The following is a 17,688-nucleotide window of genomic DNA, read 5'->3' on the forward strand; positions in this document are numbered from 1 at the left end:
GATGAATCAGTCACATGATAGGTGAAATGATTGGATCACTTCGCAGCTAGCACTCGCACGACAGCGGATGACAGCACGGACGGACAAGCCCCATATGGGCAACAGCGACGAGGCAAATGTGACCAAGCTGAAAATTCCAGTGGCAGTTTAGCTTACTGTCGTACCACGAAGCACTTCTCGAGGACCGACATAGCACCGCAGGAACGGGTGACGTATGAATTTGCCAGCGCCATGTGCACTATTCGCTAGCTACTAAAGTCAAAATGGCGACCCGTAAAGAGTAGGAGAATAGGCAACCATGAAAGAGGGGAGAAGGAAGCTTCAACACACAGGGGTGGAGAGAGGGTGGGATTATCTAGGAGATAACGAAACTTTGCATGGCAGAGAACCATGCCTTGAAACATGGCTTCACGGCAGGGCGGGGTGCGTTGCTGTGAAGCCACACATCAAGACGAAATTCGCAGATGACCCACACTTCCACTTCACAGTTACATTCTTAGAAATTTTGGTGAGGGTTATACGTGCAAAAATATGGTATACAGGTAAAAAAAAAAAACAAAAAGAACGGCAAACCTAATGCGTTCAGAGGCGTCAGAGACGTATGTGTGCAAGATGAGCAACTGAAAAGAATGCTGACGCACTATCTGACAAGTCCCACTAGGGAGTTTCTGCAGTAATTTTTTATAATAAATCTAGATCTTCAGCAAGGCATTTTGCCAGTGGCATATTTAGCTTCACAGGATGACATTAGTGTGTAGTTTTGACTTGCGACACAGGCTTATATTAGCACTACATGGCACTCACTGCAGAAAATAGCAATAAAGGTTGTTGCAACTCAAACAGAAATTCCTCTTATTGGGAATTGGACATGACCAAAATGGTAGTTTTGGCAGCATATGTTTACATTTCCCAGTGACTTTTTGTGCAGTCAACCTTCACTGTGAGCACATTTTTGCTTGCAGGGCCAGCCGTGGGTGCTCTACCAGTTCTTGCAGGGTGTCTGGAATAGCAGGTAGGACACAGAGCCACAGCAGGGGCATGCATGCTGCTCTCTGTTGAGCATCTGGCACACTTCCATATGGAGGCTTGTGATCAGCATGCTTTGGACACAGGTGCAAACATTTATTTTAATGTCATATTTTTGCAAATGGAACCCTAGCAGGAAATATATGATAAACTGATAAAAATTCTATCAGTTTTTTTTCTATTGCATTATGAAACTATACAACTGATACACTGATAAAATTCCTTTTTAGTTCTGTTTTGAACGTATCGGTGCTATTCTGCTTGTACAGGTCTACTAGTACATTCTTTTTATTAGTGTAATAGTGTATTCGTATTAGCTTGCGACATCTATAGTCTATCAGTATCTATGTGTGTTGTATAGGTGTAACGTGCTTCAAGGAGAAGCAAGCTTCCTCGATTGCCCAAAAAATGAGTCAGAAATAATGTATTTATATTATCATAAAAGACAATACATATAACTAAAATATGAAGCCCAGGAGTTGCAAAGGAAGGATTATTGGAACAAACCTAAACAACAAATATACACCATACAACAGCTTAAAAAGAATAAAAATGTGATCACATTTAAAAGAGAAAAGATGCTTACATTGGTTCATGACAAAGTTTAGCCTCTTTAAACAGGAGGTTATTGGCAATCAAGCTACAGAATTGGTTCACACGTACACCAAGAAGATTATCAGCTAATGAATGGAAGTGGTGGGTTCTTCATTATTCATTACCATGCCTTCATGGCTTTTTGCCGGATAAGTATGTCAGACATTTCAGTTTGCTTGTGGAGGGTGTCTATCTACTTCTACTGGACACCGTCCCTTCAGATGACCATAATGAGATCATCCGATCTTCTCTCAGAGCTTGTTATGAGAACACAGTCTTTGTATGGATTGGGTGCGATGACATACAATGTACACCAGATTCTGCATCTTCCTAAAAGTGTGGCTAAACTAGGACCTCTTTAGTCACATTCTTCGTTTGTATTTGAAGGCAGAAATGTACTTCTTGTGAAACTGGTCAGCAGAGCTAATGGTGTTCCTTTACAAATATTGGAATGTTATGTACTTGCTCGAAAGTTACAGGCAGCTAAAGCTAGTTTAAATTTTTCACCAGAAGCAGTCAGTTTTCTTGGTGTACAGGAGATGAGAGCTGGTTAGCAGACAGTTTTGTTAGGCACTGGAAAGCTGTGCCTGAACTTGGATGAAAGTGAAAAACAGGTTGTAGTCCACAACCGTGGCTGTGAATCAACAAGTGTGACTGAATATTACCGAATGGTCATCAACCAATGAACATTGCACTCTCTCCAGTACACTCTGACTACAAAGACTAACAACAGTGCATTTGTCAGCTTCTCAGGTGCATGTTTTTTTATTTGTAAAATTCTTACTGGAGCGAATTCATGTATAATTATGCAATGCCAGAAACTATTTTCTGTTGAAATTCTCCATGCAAAGCACCTTTCAGTCTGCATCAGAAGAGAGGAGCCACTAGTTTATGTAACACCCAGCGAAGTTATGCGCCTTTGTGCATGGAAATAGACCAAAATATTTTTGTATCGACATTACCAAACCTTTATGAAAGAGACTAACTCCCGCGCTTAAGACATGGTAATGATGAACAGTATGTCTTCAGCCATGGTACATGAATGTCTGGTAATAACAGATTATAGCTTTAAAAAATAGCAGTTGGTAACAGTGCACCACGCTTTATGGTATTTTGTAAGAATCAGCTTTTTGATGTTTGAATATATTAAACAAGCCAGAGCCATGAAAATTTTAGACTGTTTATTTTTTCTTGCGATAGCTTCTTGTTTTCCTAATGAACTAGCTAGCCCAATTTGCCACTCTTCATTATTGTACTCTTGTTGAACAAGTGCTTGGGGAATTGCATGGTCTGCATGTTGGCAGTAGTGATGCAGCTGCTGATCAACAGTTGCGGTAGCCAAAACATGACAATATTTTACAAGACTTATGCATGGTTTCGGGTCGGTGTCCTTACATGTAGCGAAGGACCCTACTTAACCAAGTGACTGTCTTGAGTGGGTGATCACAGTGAACAAACAGTGCTTCACTAGCAGATGGTGAAGAGGTAAAGCTTCTCACTCTGTATGCAGAGGAATGTAAAGCAGCTGAATGATGCCTGAAGTGAGCAATTGTGCTACTTGGTACAACAGCATCACTTTCACACCATGCATCTGTCTTTCTCACTTTGTTATTTTCTCCTTTGACTCAATGTAGCTGGTGCAAGTATATCCGTTTACTGTGGTGGCATGACCAAGACACTGTCTTTTTTATGAATGAAACAAGCAAACTCTGAAATTTTATTTTAACAGTGTATTACGGCTTGAATCAAAGACTCCAAACACTATATATGAAGCCTGTTGCTGATAGTGTTCTTGGCTGTGGCTGGCTGAAGGCTACACAGTTTAAGCTGCTCTTACACATTTCAATGTGCAGTGGTTGAACTAGCACCCAGTGAAGAATTGTGTCTTCTGATTTTACAATATGTGTGCTTGATGTTTGGCTGTTTTTATTCATGAATATGTGGTTTTAAAAATGGTAAATCCATGTTCTTACTTGAATAAGTTCTCAAATCTGTACTCACTTTTGCTTAAATAATATTGCTGTATTGTCATGTTCTGATGTGTTGCTGTAGATCTTGTACCAATAGTGATGCTTGTCCCGTTTCGTTGCTTCCTGTCAGTGTGCCATGCCAGTTTGTTCTCTTTGCACAAGCTCACTTGTGTTCTGTCACATATCACAACACTTGTGGGACGAATGCAAAAGCGCATAGTCTGGAGAAAATAGCTTTATATGAAGTTGGAATGTGATAAAAACATGTGCCAATTAGACATGGCATTCTATGCAGCATCTGTGAGCACAAATGGGCATGGTGATGTTGGTACGTCAGTCTGTGTTTTTCCTCTTATGTGTTGGTTTAAATATAGCTAAAGTTCCTTGCTTATTGTTTAAATAATGGAGTGTAAAATAAACCCTAGTCATGTTGCTTGTGTCTTGTCCTTGTTCTTTTGTGGATGCATGTGTTAGCGCTGTTATAATTTTCAAAGCAAGTATGCACCAACTAGCGTAGAAAGAAGTTTTAATGAAATCACGTTGTTAGTGACTAATTTATGGCATTCACAAACTCAGCCTGACATGTTAGAGCTGCAGTTAGTATCCACAGTTTTGAAAGTGCTTTGTTTTCCTTTTGTAAATAAACTTTATTACAACATTAGGAAGATATTATGAGAACAAAGAAAAACTGCGCAAAAAAGAACAAGACAGAGAAAGAACCACACGACACAAGTGCAGACTAACAACTGGTTTAATGCTCCAACGCCACTTTCCCACCAACAACAGAACGCATGCGCACCAACCGCAAAGACCAATGCTGCTATCATGTAGTCAAGCCTAGAAACGCCAACTCCTTGCGGTACAAATGTATGGAAGCCTCACTAACACATTTATCCAGCCCTAATCTCGCGATTTCTAAAGCTTCGATTACTTCGCGCTCTTTCTTATCACTTGCGCGTCCGACAACCTTAGTCCTGCCGAAAAGTGGAGTACAAACTTTGCCGTCATGCCTGCAGGTCTTGTAATGCTTAGGAAGATGCTGTCCTCTAGAATCATCTAGTGAATTGGCATGTTCTAATAATCTAATATTAATGCAGCGGCCTGTTTGTCCAACGTACACGTTGCCACAACTCAGCGGAATCTCATAGATGACATTCGCTCTACAAGGCACAAACTTGTTCCTGTGGTTAGTGCTGCACTCGATTTTCTTTTTCCTATCAGGTCTAGCTAAATTGCACAGACTGGACAGCTTACAAGGTGCCGAAAAGAGAACCTGTATGCTGAAGAGCATGTACGCCTCTGCTGGGCGTACATGCCTAGGTCGAAAAAAGCACTTCTACCCTTCAACTCGAGCCATTCGAAGCTGGTCAAGAGGGGGATTGCGTCAACGTGCCTCAGGGCTTCGTTAGTGAAGTCCTGTCCACACAAGGTTCAGTCTAGTTTTGATGCCCAGGCTGATCGCCTTCGGTCGGCCGGTTTTCCTTTTGCCCTTCTTCGGGCTGTTGCCGAGTCCCTGTCCAAGTTCAAAGCCTCGCGGGGTGGATCCACAGGAGAGGAGGAAGTATGAAGTTATGCCCTATGTCCACAGGGTCTCGCACGGCCTGAAGAGGGTCGCGGGTAAATTCGGCATACAGGTTCTCTTTTCGGCACCTTGTAAGCTGTCCAGTCTGTGTAATTTAGCTAGACCTGATAGGAAAAAGAAAATCGAGTGCAGCACTAACCACAGGAACAAGTTTGTGCCTTGTAGAGCGAATGTCATCTATGAGATTCCGCTGAGTTGTGGCAACGTGTACGTTGGACAAACAGGCCGCTGCATTAATATTAGATTATTAGAACATGCCAATTCACTAGATGATTCTAGAGGACAGCATCTTCCTAAGCATTACAAGACCTGCAGGCATGACGGCAAAGTTTGTACTCCACTTTTCGGCAGGACTAAGGTTGTCGGACGCGCAAGTGATAAGAAAGAGCGCGAAGTAATCGAAGCTTTAGAAATCGCGAGATTAGGGCCGGATAAATGTGTTAGTGAGGCTTCCATACATTTGTACCGCAAGGAGTTGGCGTTTCTAGGCTTGACTACATGATAGCGGCATTGGTCTTTGCGGTTGGTGCGCATGCGTTCTGTTGTTGGTGGGAAAGTGGCGTTGGAGCATTAAACCAGTTGTTAGTCTGCACTTGTGTCGTGTGGTTCTTTCTCTATCTTGTTCTTTTTTGCGCAGTTTTTCTTTGTTCTCATAATGTCATACCAACTAGCCCTTCACCGTACGCTTCTAGAATTAGGAAGATACCTGTGAAAAGTAGGAAGATACCTATGAAGAAAGGGGTCAGACAAGGAGACACAATCTCTCTAATGCTATTCACTGCGTGCTTGGAAGAAGTATTCAAGCTATTAAACTGGGAAGGTTTAGGAGTATGTGCCAATGTATGAAAGCCTCTAACCCTACAACTAGAATAGAAATGGCAGAACTTTCCAAGTTAATCAACAAGCATAACACAGCTGGCATAAGGAAGTATAATATGAATAGAATTGAACATGCTCTCAGGAACGGAGGAAGCCTAAAAGCAGTGAAGAAGAAACTAGGAATAGGCAAGAACCAGTTGTATGTGTTAAGAGACAAAGCCGGCAATATCATTGCTAATATGGATGCAATAGTTCAAGTGGCTGAGGAATTCTATAGAGAATTATACGGAACCAGTGGCACCCACGAAGATAATGAAAGAGAGAATAGTCTAGAGGAATTTGACATCCCACAAGTAACGCCGGAAGAAGTAAAGAAAGCCTTGGGAGCTATGCAAAGGTGGAAGGCAGCTGGGGAGGATAAGGTAACAGCAGATTTGTTTAAGGATGGTGGGTAGATTGTTCTAGAGAAGCTGGCCACCCTGTATAAGCAATGCCTCATGACCTCGAGCGTACCGCAATCTTGGAAGAACGCTAACATAATCATAATCCATAAGAAAGGGGACGCCAAAGACTTGAAAAATTATAGACCGATCAGCTTACTGTCCATCGTCTACAAAGTATTTACTAAGGTAATCGTAAATAGAATCAGGAACACCTTAGACTTCTCTCAACCAAAGGACCAGGCAGGATTCCGTAAAGGCTACTCAACAATAGACCATATTCACACTATCAGTCAGGTGATAGAGAAATGTGCGAAATATAACCAACCCTTATATATAGCTTTCATTGATTACAAAAAAGCGTTTGAGTCAGTTGAAACCTCAGCAGTCATGGAGGTATTACGGAATCAGGGTGTAGACGAGCCATATGTAAAAATACTGAAAAATATCTATAGCGGCTCCGCATCCACCGTAGTCCTCCATAAAGAAAGCAACAAAATCCCAATAAAGAAAGGTGTCAGGCAGGGAGATACAATCTCTCCATTGCTATTCACAGCGTGCTTACAGGAGGTATTCAGAGACCTGGAGTGGGAAGAATTGGGGATAAAAGTTAATGGAGAATACCTTAGTAACTTGCGATTCACTGATGATATTGCCTTGCTTAGTAACTCAGGAGACCAATTGCAATGCATGCTCACTGACCTGGAGAGGCAAAGCAGAAGGGTGGGTCTAAAAATTTATCTGCAGGAAACTAAAGTAATGTTTAACAGTCTCGGAAGAGAACAGCAGTTTACGATAGGTAGCGAGGCACTGGAAGTGGTAAGGGAATACATCTACTTAGGACAGGTAGTGACCACGGATCCGGATCATGAGACGGAAATAATCAGAAGAATAAGAATGGGCTGGGGTGTGTTTGGCAGGCATTCTCAGATCATGAACAGCAGGTTGCCATTATCACTCAAGAGAAAAGTATATAATAGCTGTGTCTTACCAGTACTCACCTACAGGGCAGAAACCTGGAGGCTTACGAAAAGGGTTCTACTCAAATTGAGGACGACGCAACGAGCTATGGAAAGAAGAATGATAGGTGTAACGTTAAGGGATAAGAAAAGAGCAGATTGGGTGAGGGAACAAATGCGGGTTAATGACATCTTAGTTGAAATCAAGAAAAAAAATGGGGTATGGGCAGGACATGTAATGAAGAGGGAAGATAACCGATGGTCATTATGGGTTCGGACTGGATTCCAAGGGAAGGGAAGCGTAGCAGGGGGTGGCAGAAAGTTAGGTAGGCGGATGAGATTAAGAAGTTTGCAGGGACGACATGGCCACAATTAGTACATGACCGGGGTAGTTGGAGAAGTATGGGAGAGGCCTTTGCCCTGCAGTGGGCGTAACCAGGCTGATCATGATGATGATGATGATGTATGATGATCTCTGTCTGGGTTTAAAAAATTGATACATCATCCTATTTGGTCTTGTAGGCAGCACAGTGAGATCTATTTGCTGCCTACCAGTCTGGTTAAGAGTTCTATGGGCCAGGTAGGAATATATATCAGACTCATAAAGGACCCGTACAACCTATGCATATTCCTAACAAATTTCTAGAAATTTCTATCAGTTTTTTTGCTAGAGAATATACTGCAACTATAAATGAAGTTATGTGGCAAACTGAACAAAATGTGCTTGTTGTGGTGACTGGGAACATTCTTTCTGACGCACTCGCACAGTAGGGGGCATGTTTCACAGTGTGACTGAATATCTACAGTTGATGCCAGCAGTGTCAGTGTGTGAGGCCATGACTTTTCATGGTGTTCTACATCAGCATGGGCTTTACAAATGAAATGAGAACATCAGAGCACGACCCTGCAGAATTGAAAATCAATTATTTCAATAAAAGTGGTGCAAAAGTGATTGTGCAGGTGAGTGTTGCTAAATCAACATATTCAAGTGATATGACAGCAAACTAAAAACCAACCTGCAACCTAAAAGGGACAAATGGATAATGGGCACTTTTCCTAACTAGTTGAAAAAAGGTGGGTCTGGATCTGCTCTGCAGGGAAGCCCCAACTCAGGGTGCCAAGGATAGCGTTGCTGCTGCAGTGCAGGAGCGGTACATTGAGCTCATGTGCCAGTTTGACCCTGATGCTGTGGGCCCCTTTCTGGTCTCTGCTGAAGGCTATCGCATTGAGGAGACTCTGGAGGTGAGTGCATTTCATGCGCTCTACATTCACTTGCTAGCAGAGTGTAACACAGTGCCAACTCCGCTCACCTGAAAGTGACAGATTGTGAAATGCTGATGGGTGGTTTGTAGCGCATTTGTCAGGTGGCACTATGCCAGACAAAACACATGCAGGAGGGAGAGAGCTGCTGCCATGACCTGTAATCGTGGACACGCCGCAAGGCCAAACTCGGTGCTCTCCGCTTTTCAATGCTGGCTCCTTGATCATCCTGCCTGATCTACTTGTACGAACGCACTTTGTCATCTGCTCTGTCCCTACCCTGATGCCTGCTGCATGTAATGCTCTCTTCTAACCATTATTAGCAGAGAGACAGCTGCTCTGTGCTTACAGGGCAGTCTTGCACAAAAAACTTGTGTGCCGTGTTACGCTCAAAGAACCTCAGGCAATCACAATTAATCCCGTGCATCATAGCGGGTTGTGCAGCATCTGGACGTCAAACGGCACAGTGTATTTTATTTATAACACTTCTCATAGTTCTCATAGGAGCCAGATGCTCGTCCCAACATAGTAGTGTAGTTTTCCCACTGTCATTTCCAGCAGAGAAGCTCTGGCTCTGTTTCTCCATCACATGGCCATATATTCATTTATGCAGGTTTATGGATTTCTCACGCAAATATATTAGTCCTCGGTCACCTGCAAGAATTTATAACAGTTCACATTTATGTATAGTAAATTGCCTGTGTTTTGGTGGCAACGAGGTTGGAAACCTTTCACTGCAGGCTTTGTTGACTTGTATGAGAGTCTTTAAATGCTTTTCCTGGTCATGAGACTTCGGCCAAAGTTTCATATAGAGACAGCGCATGACGCTAATGGCGCAGCTGTCAAGGAGGGAGGCACAAAACAGACGCACAAGCTGTTCGCAGCGGCTGTTTTTCGGCAAACAGGCTGACATTCTTTAGTATTTGTGCTTTCGGGGGGCTGATATTTGTCCTTAGTATGGACGCTACTTAACCCATTATTTAAGGTAAGACGAAAGTAAATATTTAAACCAAGTTTTTTTTATAAATACCGACGTTTCAAAACCAGCTCGGTTCCTTCTTCAGGGTGTGACTGCGGGCAAGGTGCAGCGTGGCTTTTTAAACCCACGTGTGGACAACCGGTGGGTCAATGAACGCACGCCATGGGAGTAAGACGAGGGAAGGTTCCCCCAGGAGCGATTAACATTCCCGTTTGTTTACTGAATGTGCCACGACTCAAAAAGCAGCCTCCTGCATGGATTTGGCTCGGTTTCCAGCACAGCAGTCTTGTTGAAGTCAATCTTGTGGTCTAGCGTTTTGCAGTGTTCAGTGACTGCGCACCGCTGACTGTCCATTTGTGGTTATCTGGAAGCTTGGCGGCAACATCCAGACATTAATAACCCCGTGTAACTGACACCGGTCGCTAGTAAACCTTGCTAGCGGCTGTTTTCTGATATAATAGCGCGCTTACTTTCTCTCGCTGCTTGTTATAAACAGGATTTTTTCGTACATGCGCCCAGCCTGCACATTACTTTGCCATTATTTTCATCGCAACTTGTCTGCAATGTCACACTGGAAGGTCTAGCGTGGCGGTCAGTAGCATTCGTGTTCCGATTGTGGCCATGTCGGCCGAGTCCTTGCTTTTGTCAAAGTGCATAAGATTATTTACATAAGCTTACGACTGGTGCTTACCTTGCAACAAATACTGAAAGCTGACTGACGCTGAAAATCATACGTTTTGGCGGCACTTTAAGAACTGGAGCGCGCTACAGAAGCGATCACATGATGAAAACACTGGCAGTTTGACAATCCCTTTTTGCTGACACTTGTGGAGGTGGCAAAGCACTGCTGAAGACTCTTGCTATGTGGGCTATTTATTTCTGCTTTGTCATGCAGTGACGATGAAGGCGCTGGTGAGTACGAGAAGACATATGAAAATTTTTTATTCAGTGCTGCTGTTCTCTTACTTCCAAAATAAGATAAGCTGATGCTGGCTGTTCTCTTACTTCCAAAATAAGATAAGCTGTGAGTGGCCACACATTGAAAAAGATGTGTGCAGGGATCGGAAGCATAGAGCAACGCGTACAAAATAAAAGCAATTGGGACACAGAAGAGCAGACCTTTCTAAAAAGCAGCAGAAACTCACAAATGGACAAGATCCTTTAATATGTAATGATAGTATGATAAAATATAAAGTACTCTGAGAAACATAGTGTTTTAATATGTGACAGTATATTCAAATAACCGCAAACTCGTCAGTCCGAATAATATCCGGGGGGTCAAAATGCTTCTCGCAGACACGGACATGCTTGGAGTCGAAGCTAAAACCATTTTTTGTGCGTACCTCTGTAACCAGAGCGGCAACCCGTCACACAGCAAGTCTTCGGCATCTCAGGTTAGCGCATCATATGCACTGCACTTGCTCGTGATCGAAAGCAAAATCATGAAAGAAAACAGCAGCTGCCACACCACTACCATCACATTCTGCCTGTAGTCTCGTGGCTGCACATAAGCCACATGCTCGCGCGCCTTCGTCGTTGCCCCCATAGGACCCCTAGCGCTGCCTCGTGGAAGGCGTGGTCAACATATGAAGCTCTCCCATAGCATTATGGAGAAGTTTCATGACCATAAAAGCATTGAGAGGCTCTGCTTGTATCTATATTGCTTCCCTGCATGCAAAGCAAGTCAACTCTTGCATAAAATTTATCACAAATAATATGGTACTAAATTACATTATGCAGTCAATGCCTTGTGGATTGCCATTTGTTTTGGATAAACACCCTCGCTTGCACAGTGGTTTGTTTCAACAAAGCCATTGAGTTCTTTTTTAAGCTCTCTCATACTTTTCATGATGTTGTGTATCTGCTAATAGAACAGCAACAAATCTGGAGGTGTTGCAAAGATGCGTCACTTGCTTGCCCTTTGCAGTATCCGTATTTCTACCTGCACACAAAACACTTCATCATTTGGTGTTGCACATAGCCTCTTTTAGGAGAAAGTTTCACAAGGCTTCATATATCTAAAGAAAAGGCCCCCTTCCCAAGAAAATGTGAGTAGAGGCAGAGAGCAAAGCGGTGAACTAGACGTTCAGCCTATTGCAGCGTTCTATGTACACAATGTTTCATGTATTATATTGAAACTGTGTGCAGATAAAGAGCAACTCTATGCACAAATTTAGCACAGCATTGTTGGAAACAAGCTTGCCATGACAGCAAACTCACCAGTACTTAGTGCATATGTACATACATAGCATGCAAAAATTGGGCCATTGACACTGTACTTAAGTACATCCACCATCAGTATAAAAAAGAAAATAAACAACTCTGTACTGCACTAGAACCATAAATAAGCAGAAATTTACCTCCACTTTGTAGAATCAGCACTGGGGGAAACACCACTCATTGATCTGCCCTGATAGATTCTGAAAGCTGCGAAGCACAGGGGTAAGACCACTTGTCTTGCATCGTCTCCAAGTCTAATATTTCATCAATTTTCACTGTGGCATGAAGCAGGCAGCAAACAAGAATGGCAGAATCCAGTAATACATGTCCTCTAACAGACCAGCGACAATCTATATAGGACCTATTAGTCTAATAAGGAAACTAGTAGACACGCAACATTGTTTGTATAAGACTAATAAGTCTAAAGGCACATTAAGAGTCCGACGTTATCAGCGCCTGGGCGAGCGTCGCTTGCAGCCAGTCAAGCTACGCCACTTATGTTGCGCCAGCCAATGTGCTGTCCCCTCTATACTCGAGTGCACACGGCATCGGCTGCTCTCCTTGGAGCATGCGCAGAACAATCCCCAACCCATGTGCCACTTAGAATGGTCGTCTGCAAGTGTCAGCGAAGTGGGGCAGGCGCCATTTTTTTCTTTTATGCAATGCATTATGGGTCAGCACAGTCAGCGCGACCAATGCATGGATTGAGCAAAACCCATCTCAATGCTGGATGCATCGGAGTGCATTGGCCACGTCTGGTTATGTTGTCAGTACCAGTGCTTCAAACTACAGTTAAGCCTCGATATAATGAAGTTGGTGAGATCAGCAACTTGCTTCTATATATCAAAATTTCATTGTATTGAAATTTGACCCTTTATGCAAATAAGTACAGTTGCTGATCTATTTTTCTTACAAGGAAAGGGGCCGCAGAGTTTTCCGAATTATCGGGCAATAGAAAAAAAAAACTTGAATGAGAAAACAGTTAGTTTTGATGAATTTGGGAGCCGGCGACGAATGATAGTTTCATGCCACGTCGACGATATCTTCACATCAGCAGTACAAATTAAGCAAAGCCAGCCATGCTTTCACGTGCTATCCGACCCCATGGCTGATAACGTGGCTTGCACTGGGACAATGCTATCATGGAAAGCATCGGCAGTGGGGAGCGAATGCTTCGTCTGTCTCTCGCTCCAACAGGTCACTCAAACTTGAGATTATGCAATCTCTAATAATAAATACGCTGGAAAACAGCTTACATGATGCCACACCGTCTCGGCATGCCCACTCTTTGCACACACGTTACCTCTAAAGCTGAGTGTGTGGCTGTGTGTGCGCTCAGCCAGGCTTATGGCCAGGCACAGTCAAGGCCGAAATGCACACCAGAAATCGAGACGTGTGCAAACTTACCTGCCCTCTCTTGCGTGCGCTTGATCATGTTGCCACAAGCTTGCGCCCCTCCACCTATTTCCCTTTGCTCGTGCGGGAAGGCTATGCTTTCTTGTGTCACCCTCGCACACTTTCACTTGCACCTAAAGCACACAATGCGCAGGCCGCAATAGGATCATATCGCACTTGGACTTTATGCAAAACATGATGCGGCTTCACTTCAGCGGTCGCTTTGTTGTGTGGCACGTGATTTGAGAGGTGCATTTGCAAGCAGACGCTTGCAATTTATTCATTTGACCATCTGTGTCTGCAGAAGTTTCAATTTATTGTCTGGGCATTCCTTTGTGGCGGCAGTTAAATTTCGTTATATTGAAATCGCATACAAACACACTTCGTTATTTTGAGGTTCCAAATACATGACGTTCAGTGGACAAAGGTTATTAAGGATAAAATAATTCGTTCTATTGAAAATTTTGTTATATTGAGGTTTAATTTTAAAGTTTTGTTGTTCTCAGCAATGTGACGTAATGTGTGCACATGCTACACTACCTTGGTCTATTTTATTTTTATTTATTTATTTATTATACCCCCAGGGCCAAGGGCATTACAGAGGGGAAGTGGTAAATACAAAATAATGAAGAAAAATACAGTTGGTTGCATGAATGTTTAAATGGCACCTGTATATCCAATATTAGCTAAGGCTTCACGGAGCTGTTCATAATTAGTAAGGCCTACAACTTCGGCGGGAAGATGGTTCCAGTCACGTGAGGTTCGTGGCAGGAATGATTGTGAAAAACTTTTAGTGTTGCATGACAAAATGCCGACTTTCTACTGATGATCCATGCAACGGGATACATAAATTGGATGGGGGATGAGGTGATCTTGTAGAGTATGATAATGGTACAACTTGTAGAAGAGGGCAATACGAGACACTTTTGTGCGAGATGCCAGAGGCAAAGATTAGCTTTCATGTTAGTTATACTTGCTGTGCGGTTGAAGTTAGCAAGAATAAAACGTACAAAGTTATCTTGAACCATCTCGAGATCAGTGATTAGCTTTTCATGAGCAGGGTCCCATACCAGAGTCACATACTCGAGTTTCAGTCGTATGAAAGTTTTATATAACAAAAGTTTCAAATTAGATGCTACATTGAAAAAGTTGCGACGTATGTAGCCAAGCATGCGATTAACATTTTTAATTATGTTCTCAGTATGAAGAGACCAGCTGAGGTTAGAAGTGATGCAAACACCAAGATATTTATATGAAGAAACTGATTCCAACGACATGTTGTTAATGTAGTACGATGGTATTGTAGATGTTTTCCTAGAAACACGCATGACTTTGCATTTGTCAATATTGAGCTCCATTAACCATTCATTGCACCAGTTCCCTATAGTGGTTAGGTCCAACTGAAGTAATTCAATATTGTTAGCATTGGCAACTTTTCTGAAAATGATGCAATCATCAGCGAACAGATGGATATGGGAGTTGATAAGCGAGGGAAGATCATTAATGTAAATTAGGAGCAGTAGGGGTCCAAGGACGGAACCCTGTGGAACACCTGAATGGACGTCTGTAAAACTGGAGTTAATGCCGTTAGCACAGACAAATTGCAAGCGGCTGAGAAGAAAACACTCAATCCATTTCAAAAGGTTACCGTTTATGTTAAGTCGTTTTAGTTTATGAAGTAATAGTTTGTGACACACCTTGTCGAATGCTTTTGAAAAATCTAAGAATATACAATCAGCTAGTGATGATTTGTCAAGAATATGGTGTAGTGCTTGTGTAAACGATATTAATTGGGTTTCACAGGAGTAAGATTTCCGAAAACCGTGTTGTGCTGATGTAAAAAATTAGTTAAAGTCAAGGAAATTAACCAGATTGGTAAAAATAATATGTTCGAGCATTTTACAGCATGTACTGTCAGCCCTTAAAGGAACTGACAACCAATTTTCATGGTACCCGCTTTTTTTTTAGCGCAATGGAAAGCTTACTGGCCAGAGCATATAATCTTGAGGTAGTAACGCGGAAAACGACATGAAACATTTTTTATCAGAATTTTTCCATCTGCAGTGAGGATGAAGTCGTTCACTGGAAGCATGCTGAAAACTGTGATAGGTGAACACGATAGTGATTATAGGCCGGCACTAGTGGGAGGCAGACGACAAGTGCGGCCGTAGGTGTGAGAAAATATTATTTTGTTTATCAAGTCGACGTTCCTGCGATTGATGTTTTCCAAGGTGTTAAAGTATTTCTGCGATAATAGCTATGTGTTTTTACGGTTTCCTGTCTAACTGCTTTGGTATTTGACTAGTCAAAACAAAACCAAGCACATCGAAAATGAAACGATGCTTTTACACGTGATACATAGTTCGTGTTGCTGTAGCCAAGCATGTGCTTCTGATTTCCGATGTTGTCTCTCGAAGTCCTAAGCGAGCTGTAACAAAGGATTTTAGCTCGCATGCCTACTCAGAATTTAGATCCTTACGAAGTAGCACCTGAATGTCATGCTTCGATGGACGAAAGCGGCAGCGAAAGCAACAAATACAATTTGCAAGATAGACCATTGTCCCCGCCATAAGCAGCACGCCTGGAGAATGCCGATTGATAAATGCTCACTCACACTAGGCCGACCCAACACCAATTTCGGTCTGCTGACTGTCGGCGACAGCATTTTTGCCTTTGTGTTGGCGCCTCTATCACACTGTACCGACGCCAACAATCTGCCGACAGTCGGTCGAGAGCTCGGCGTCGGTGCAGCGTGACAGAGGCGCCAACCAAAGGCAAAAACGTTCTCATTTACAGCACAACTCGTTGATGGCATCTTGTATCGTAGGGAGATCATAAAACTCTGGGTACTTGCAAACTTGTGCTATACTCGTGCGCATACAACAGCAAGAGTGCTGATAATTAGCATGGACTTTCTTTACTTAGTAATACACATAGAATAAAGCGCAAAGTGTCTAATAATTATATACTAACTGCAATTTTATGCAATAATTATACTGCACTTAATGACAGTCGACTTACGTACACTAATCTCTTGATACAATTCGAAGTATCAAGATTTCACCGCCAGTCCTCGCCACTTTCTGGTTTTTCTGACTTTCTTTGCCAATTTAAAATTATATTTCCTTCTTCAGTCCCGAACAGCGTGCTGAATTCGATCACTATAAATCATGGTCATTTCATTTCCATCAACGTCTTACAACACATTCTGGCCAGTTGTCAGTCCCTTTAACACACAGCACCTATTGGTGTTATAGATAAACCAATACAACCAATAGAATTTCTATTAGTCTGTTACAAACTTATATTAAAATCTTTGCTGAGGAGGGGAGATGGAGGAGGGGAGCATCGCACGAACTTGCTGCAACCTCGATCTCAGAGTCTGACGGGTGATAAATCACACCGAACCTGACAATGAAAAAGCGCCTGCTCTTTACCATTGACCTGTGTCCGACCTGCATAGCACTGAAGATTGCTACGCGCAGAGTAGTGATCAAGCTACATGATGCATGGTTCATGATTTTGTCTGTCCCGTAGATTAGCCTTATGATATCCCACATGCCGTAAGTATGGGAAAGCTCTTCTGTATATCACAAAAAATACAGGAAAGCAAAACTTTCCATGCAGTGAAAAAATTGCCATAAAACACAGGTACACTGTTAAACTGAGAACCTCAATGGTACTCATTACTACATAACATCACTAATTCTTTACCTTCAGAGGGAAAAAAAAGCACTTCATTCTATTCAACAGACATCCTATCTATAAAAAAAATATTTTTCAGACCTTTATACGATAGAACTGAGCTGTAACTAGCTCTGGCATACTAATTTGGAGTTTCCTTTAATAAGAAACCATACTATATATCTTGATTTCTATGTATCTATGTTTTAATAACTGGCTACATTCTTGTTATGCGATACTAGGAGGCTCAATCATTTGTTTGAGGACCTTAACAGAGAGAGTATAAGAGTGAAGTTGAAGATTAATATGCAGAAGACAAAGATAATGATCAATAGCCAGGAGAGGGAACAAGAGTTCAGGATCGCCAGTCAGCCTCTAGAGTCTGTGAGAGTATGTTTACGTAGATCAATTACTTACAGGGGACCTTGATTATGAGAAGAAAATTTACAGATGAATAAAAATGGGTTGGAGGGCATTTGGTAGACATTGTCAGATTCTGACTGGAAGCGTACCATTATCATTAAGAAGAATGGTGTACAGTCAGCGCATTCTACTGGTGTTGACATATGGGGCAGAAACTTGGAGACTGACAAAGAAACTCGAAAACAAGTTAAGAACTGGCCAAAGAGCGATAGAATGAAGAATGTTAGGCATAACATTAAGAGACAGGAAGAGAGTGGTGTGGATCAGAGAGCAAACAGGGATAGCTGATATTCTAATTGACATTAAGGGACAGAAATGGAGTTGGGCAGGTCATGTA

The 17,688-nt window shown here is 42.4% G+C and overlaps 1 protein-coding gene across 11 annotated transcripts in view; it reads left to right on the forward strand.

Annotated features, from left to right (window-relative positions):
* Nucleotides 1-17,688, forward strand: part of Vps8 (vacuolar protein sorting 8) — a 947,651-nt gene that overhangs the window by 741,013 nt on the left and 188,950 nt on the right. For all 11 annotated transcript variants that reach the window (XR_012825005.1, XM_075677146.1, XM_075677136.1 and 8 more), the window contains 2 exons: nucleotides 963-1,012; nucleotides 8,488-8,632. Coding sequence is in view for 10 of the 11 variants with exons in the window: in XM_075677146.1 (XP_075533261.1) it covers nucleotides 963-1,012; nucleotides 8,488-8,632 (195 nt within the window). In the remaining variant the exon portion in view is untranslated. The remainder of the gene's footprint in view (nucleotides 1-962; nucleotides 1,013-8,487; nucleotides 8,633-17,688) is intronic.

Source organism: Dermacentor variabilis, unplaced genomic scaffold (genome assembly GCF_050947875.1).
Source record: "Dermacentor variabilis isolate Ectoservices unplaced genomic scaffold, ASM5094787v1 scaffold_12, whole genome shotgun sequence".
Classification (NCBI taxonomy): domain Eukaryota; kingdom Metazoa; phylum Arthropoda; class Arachnida; order Ixodida; family Ixodidae; genus Dermacentor; species Dermacentor variabilis.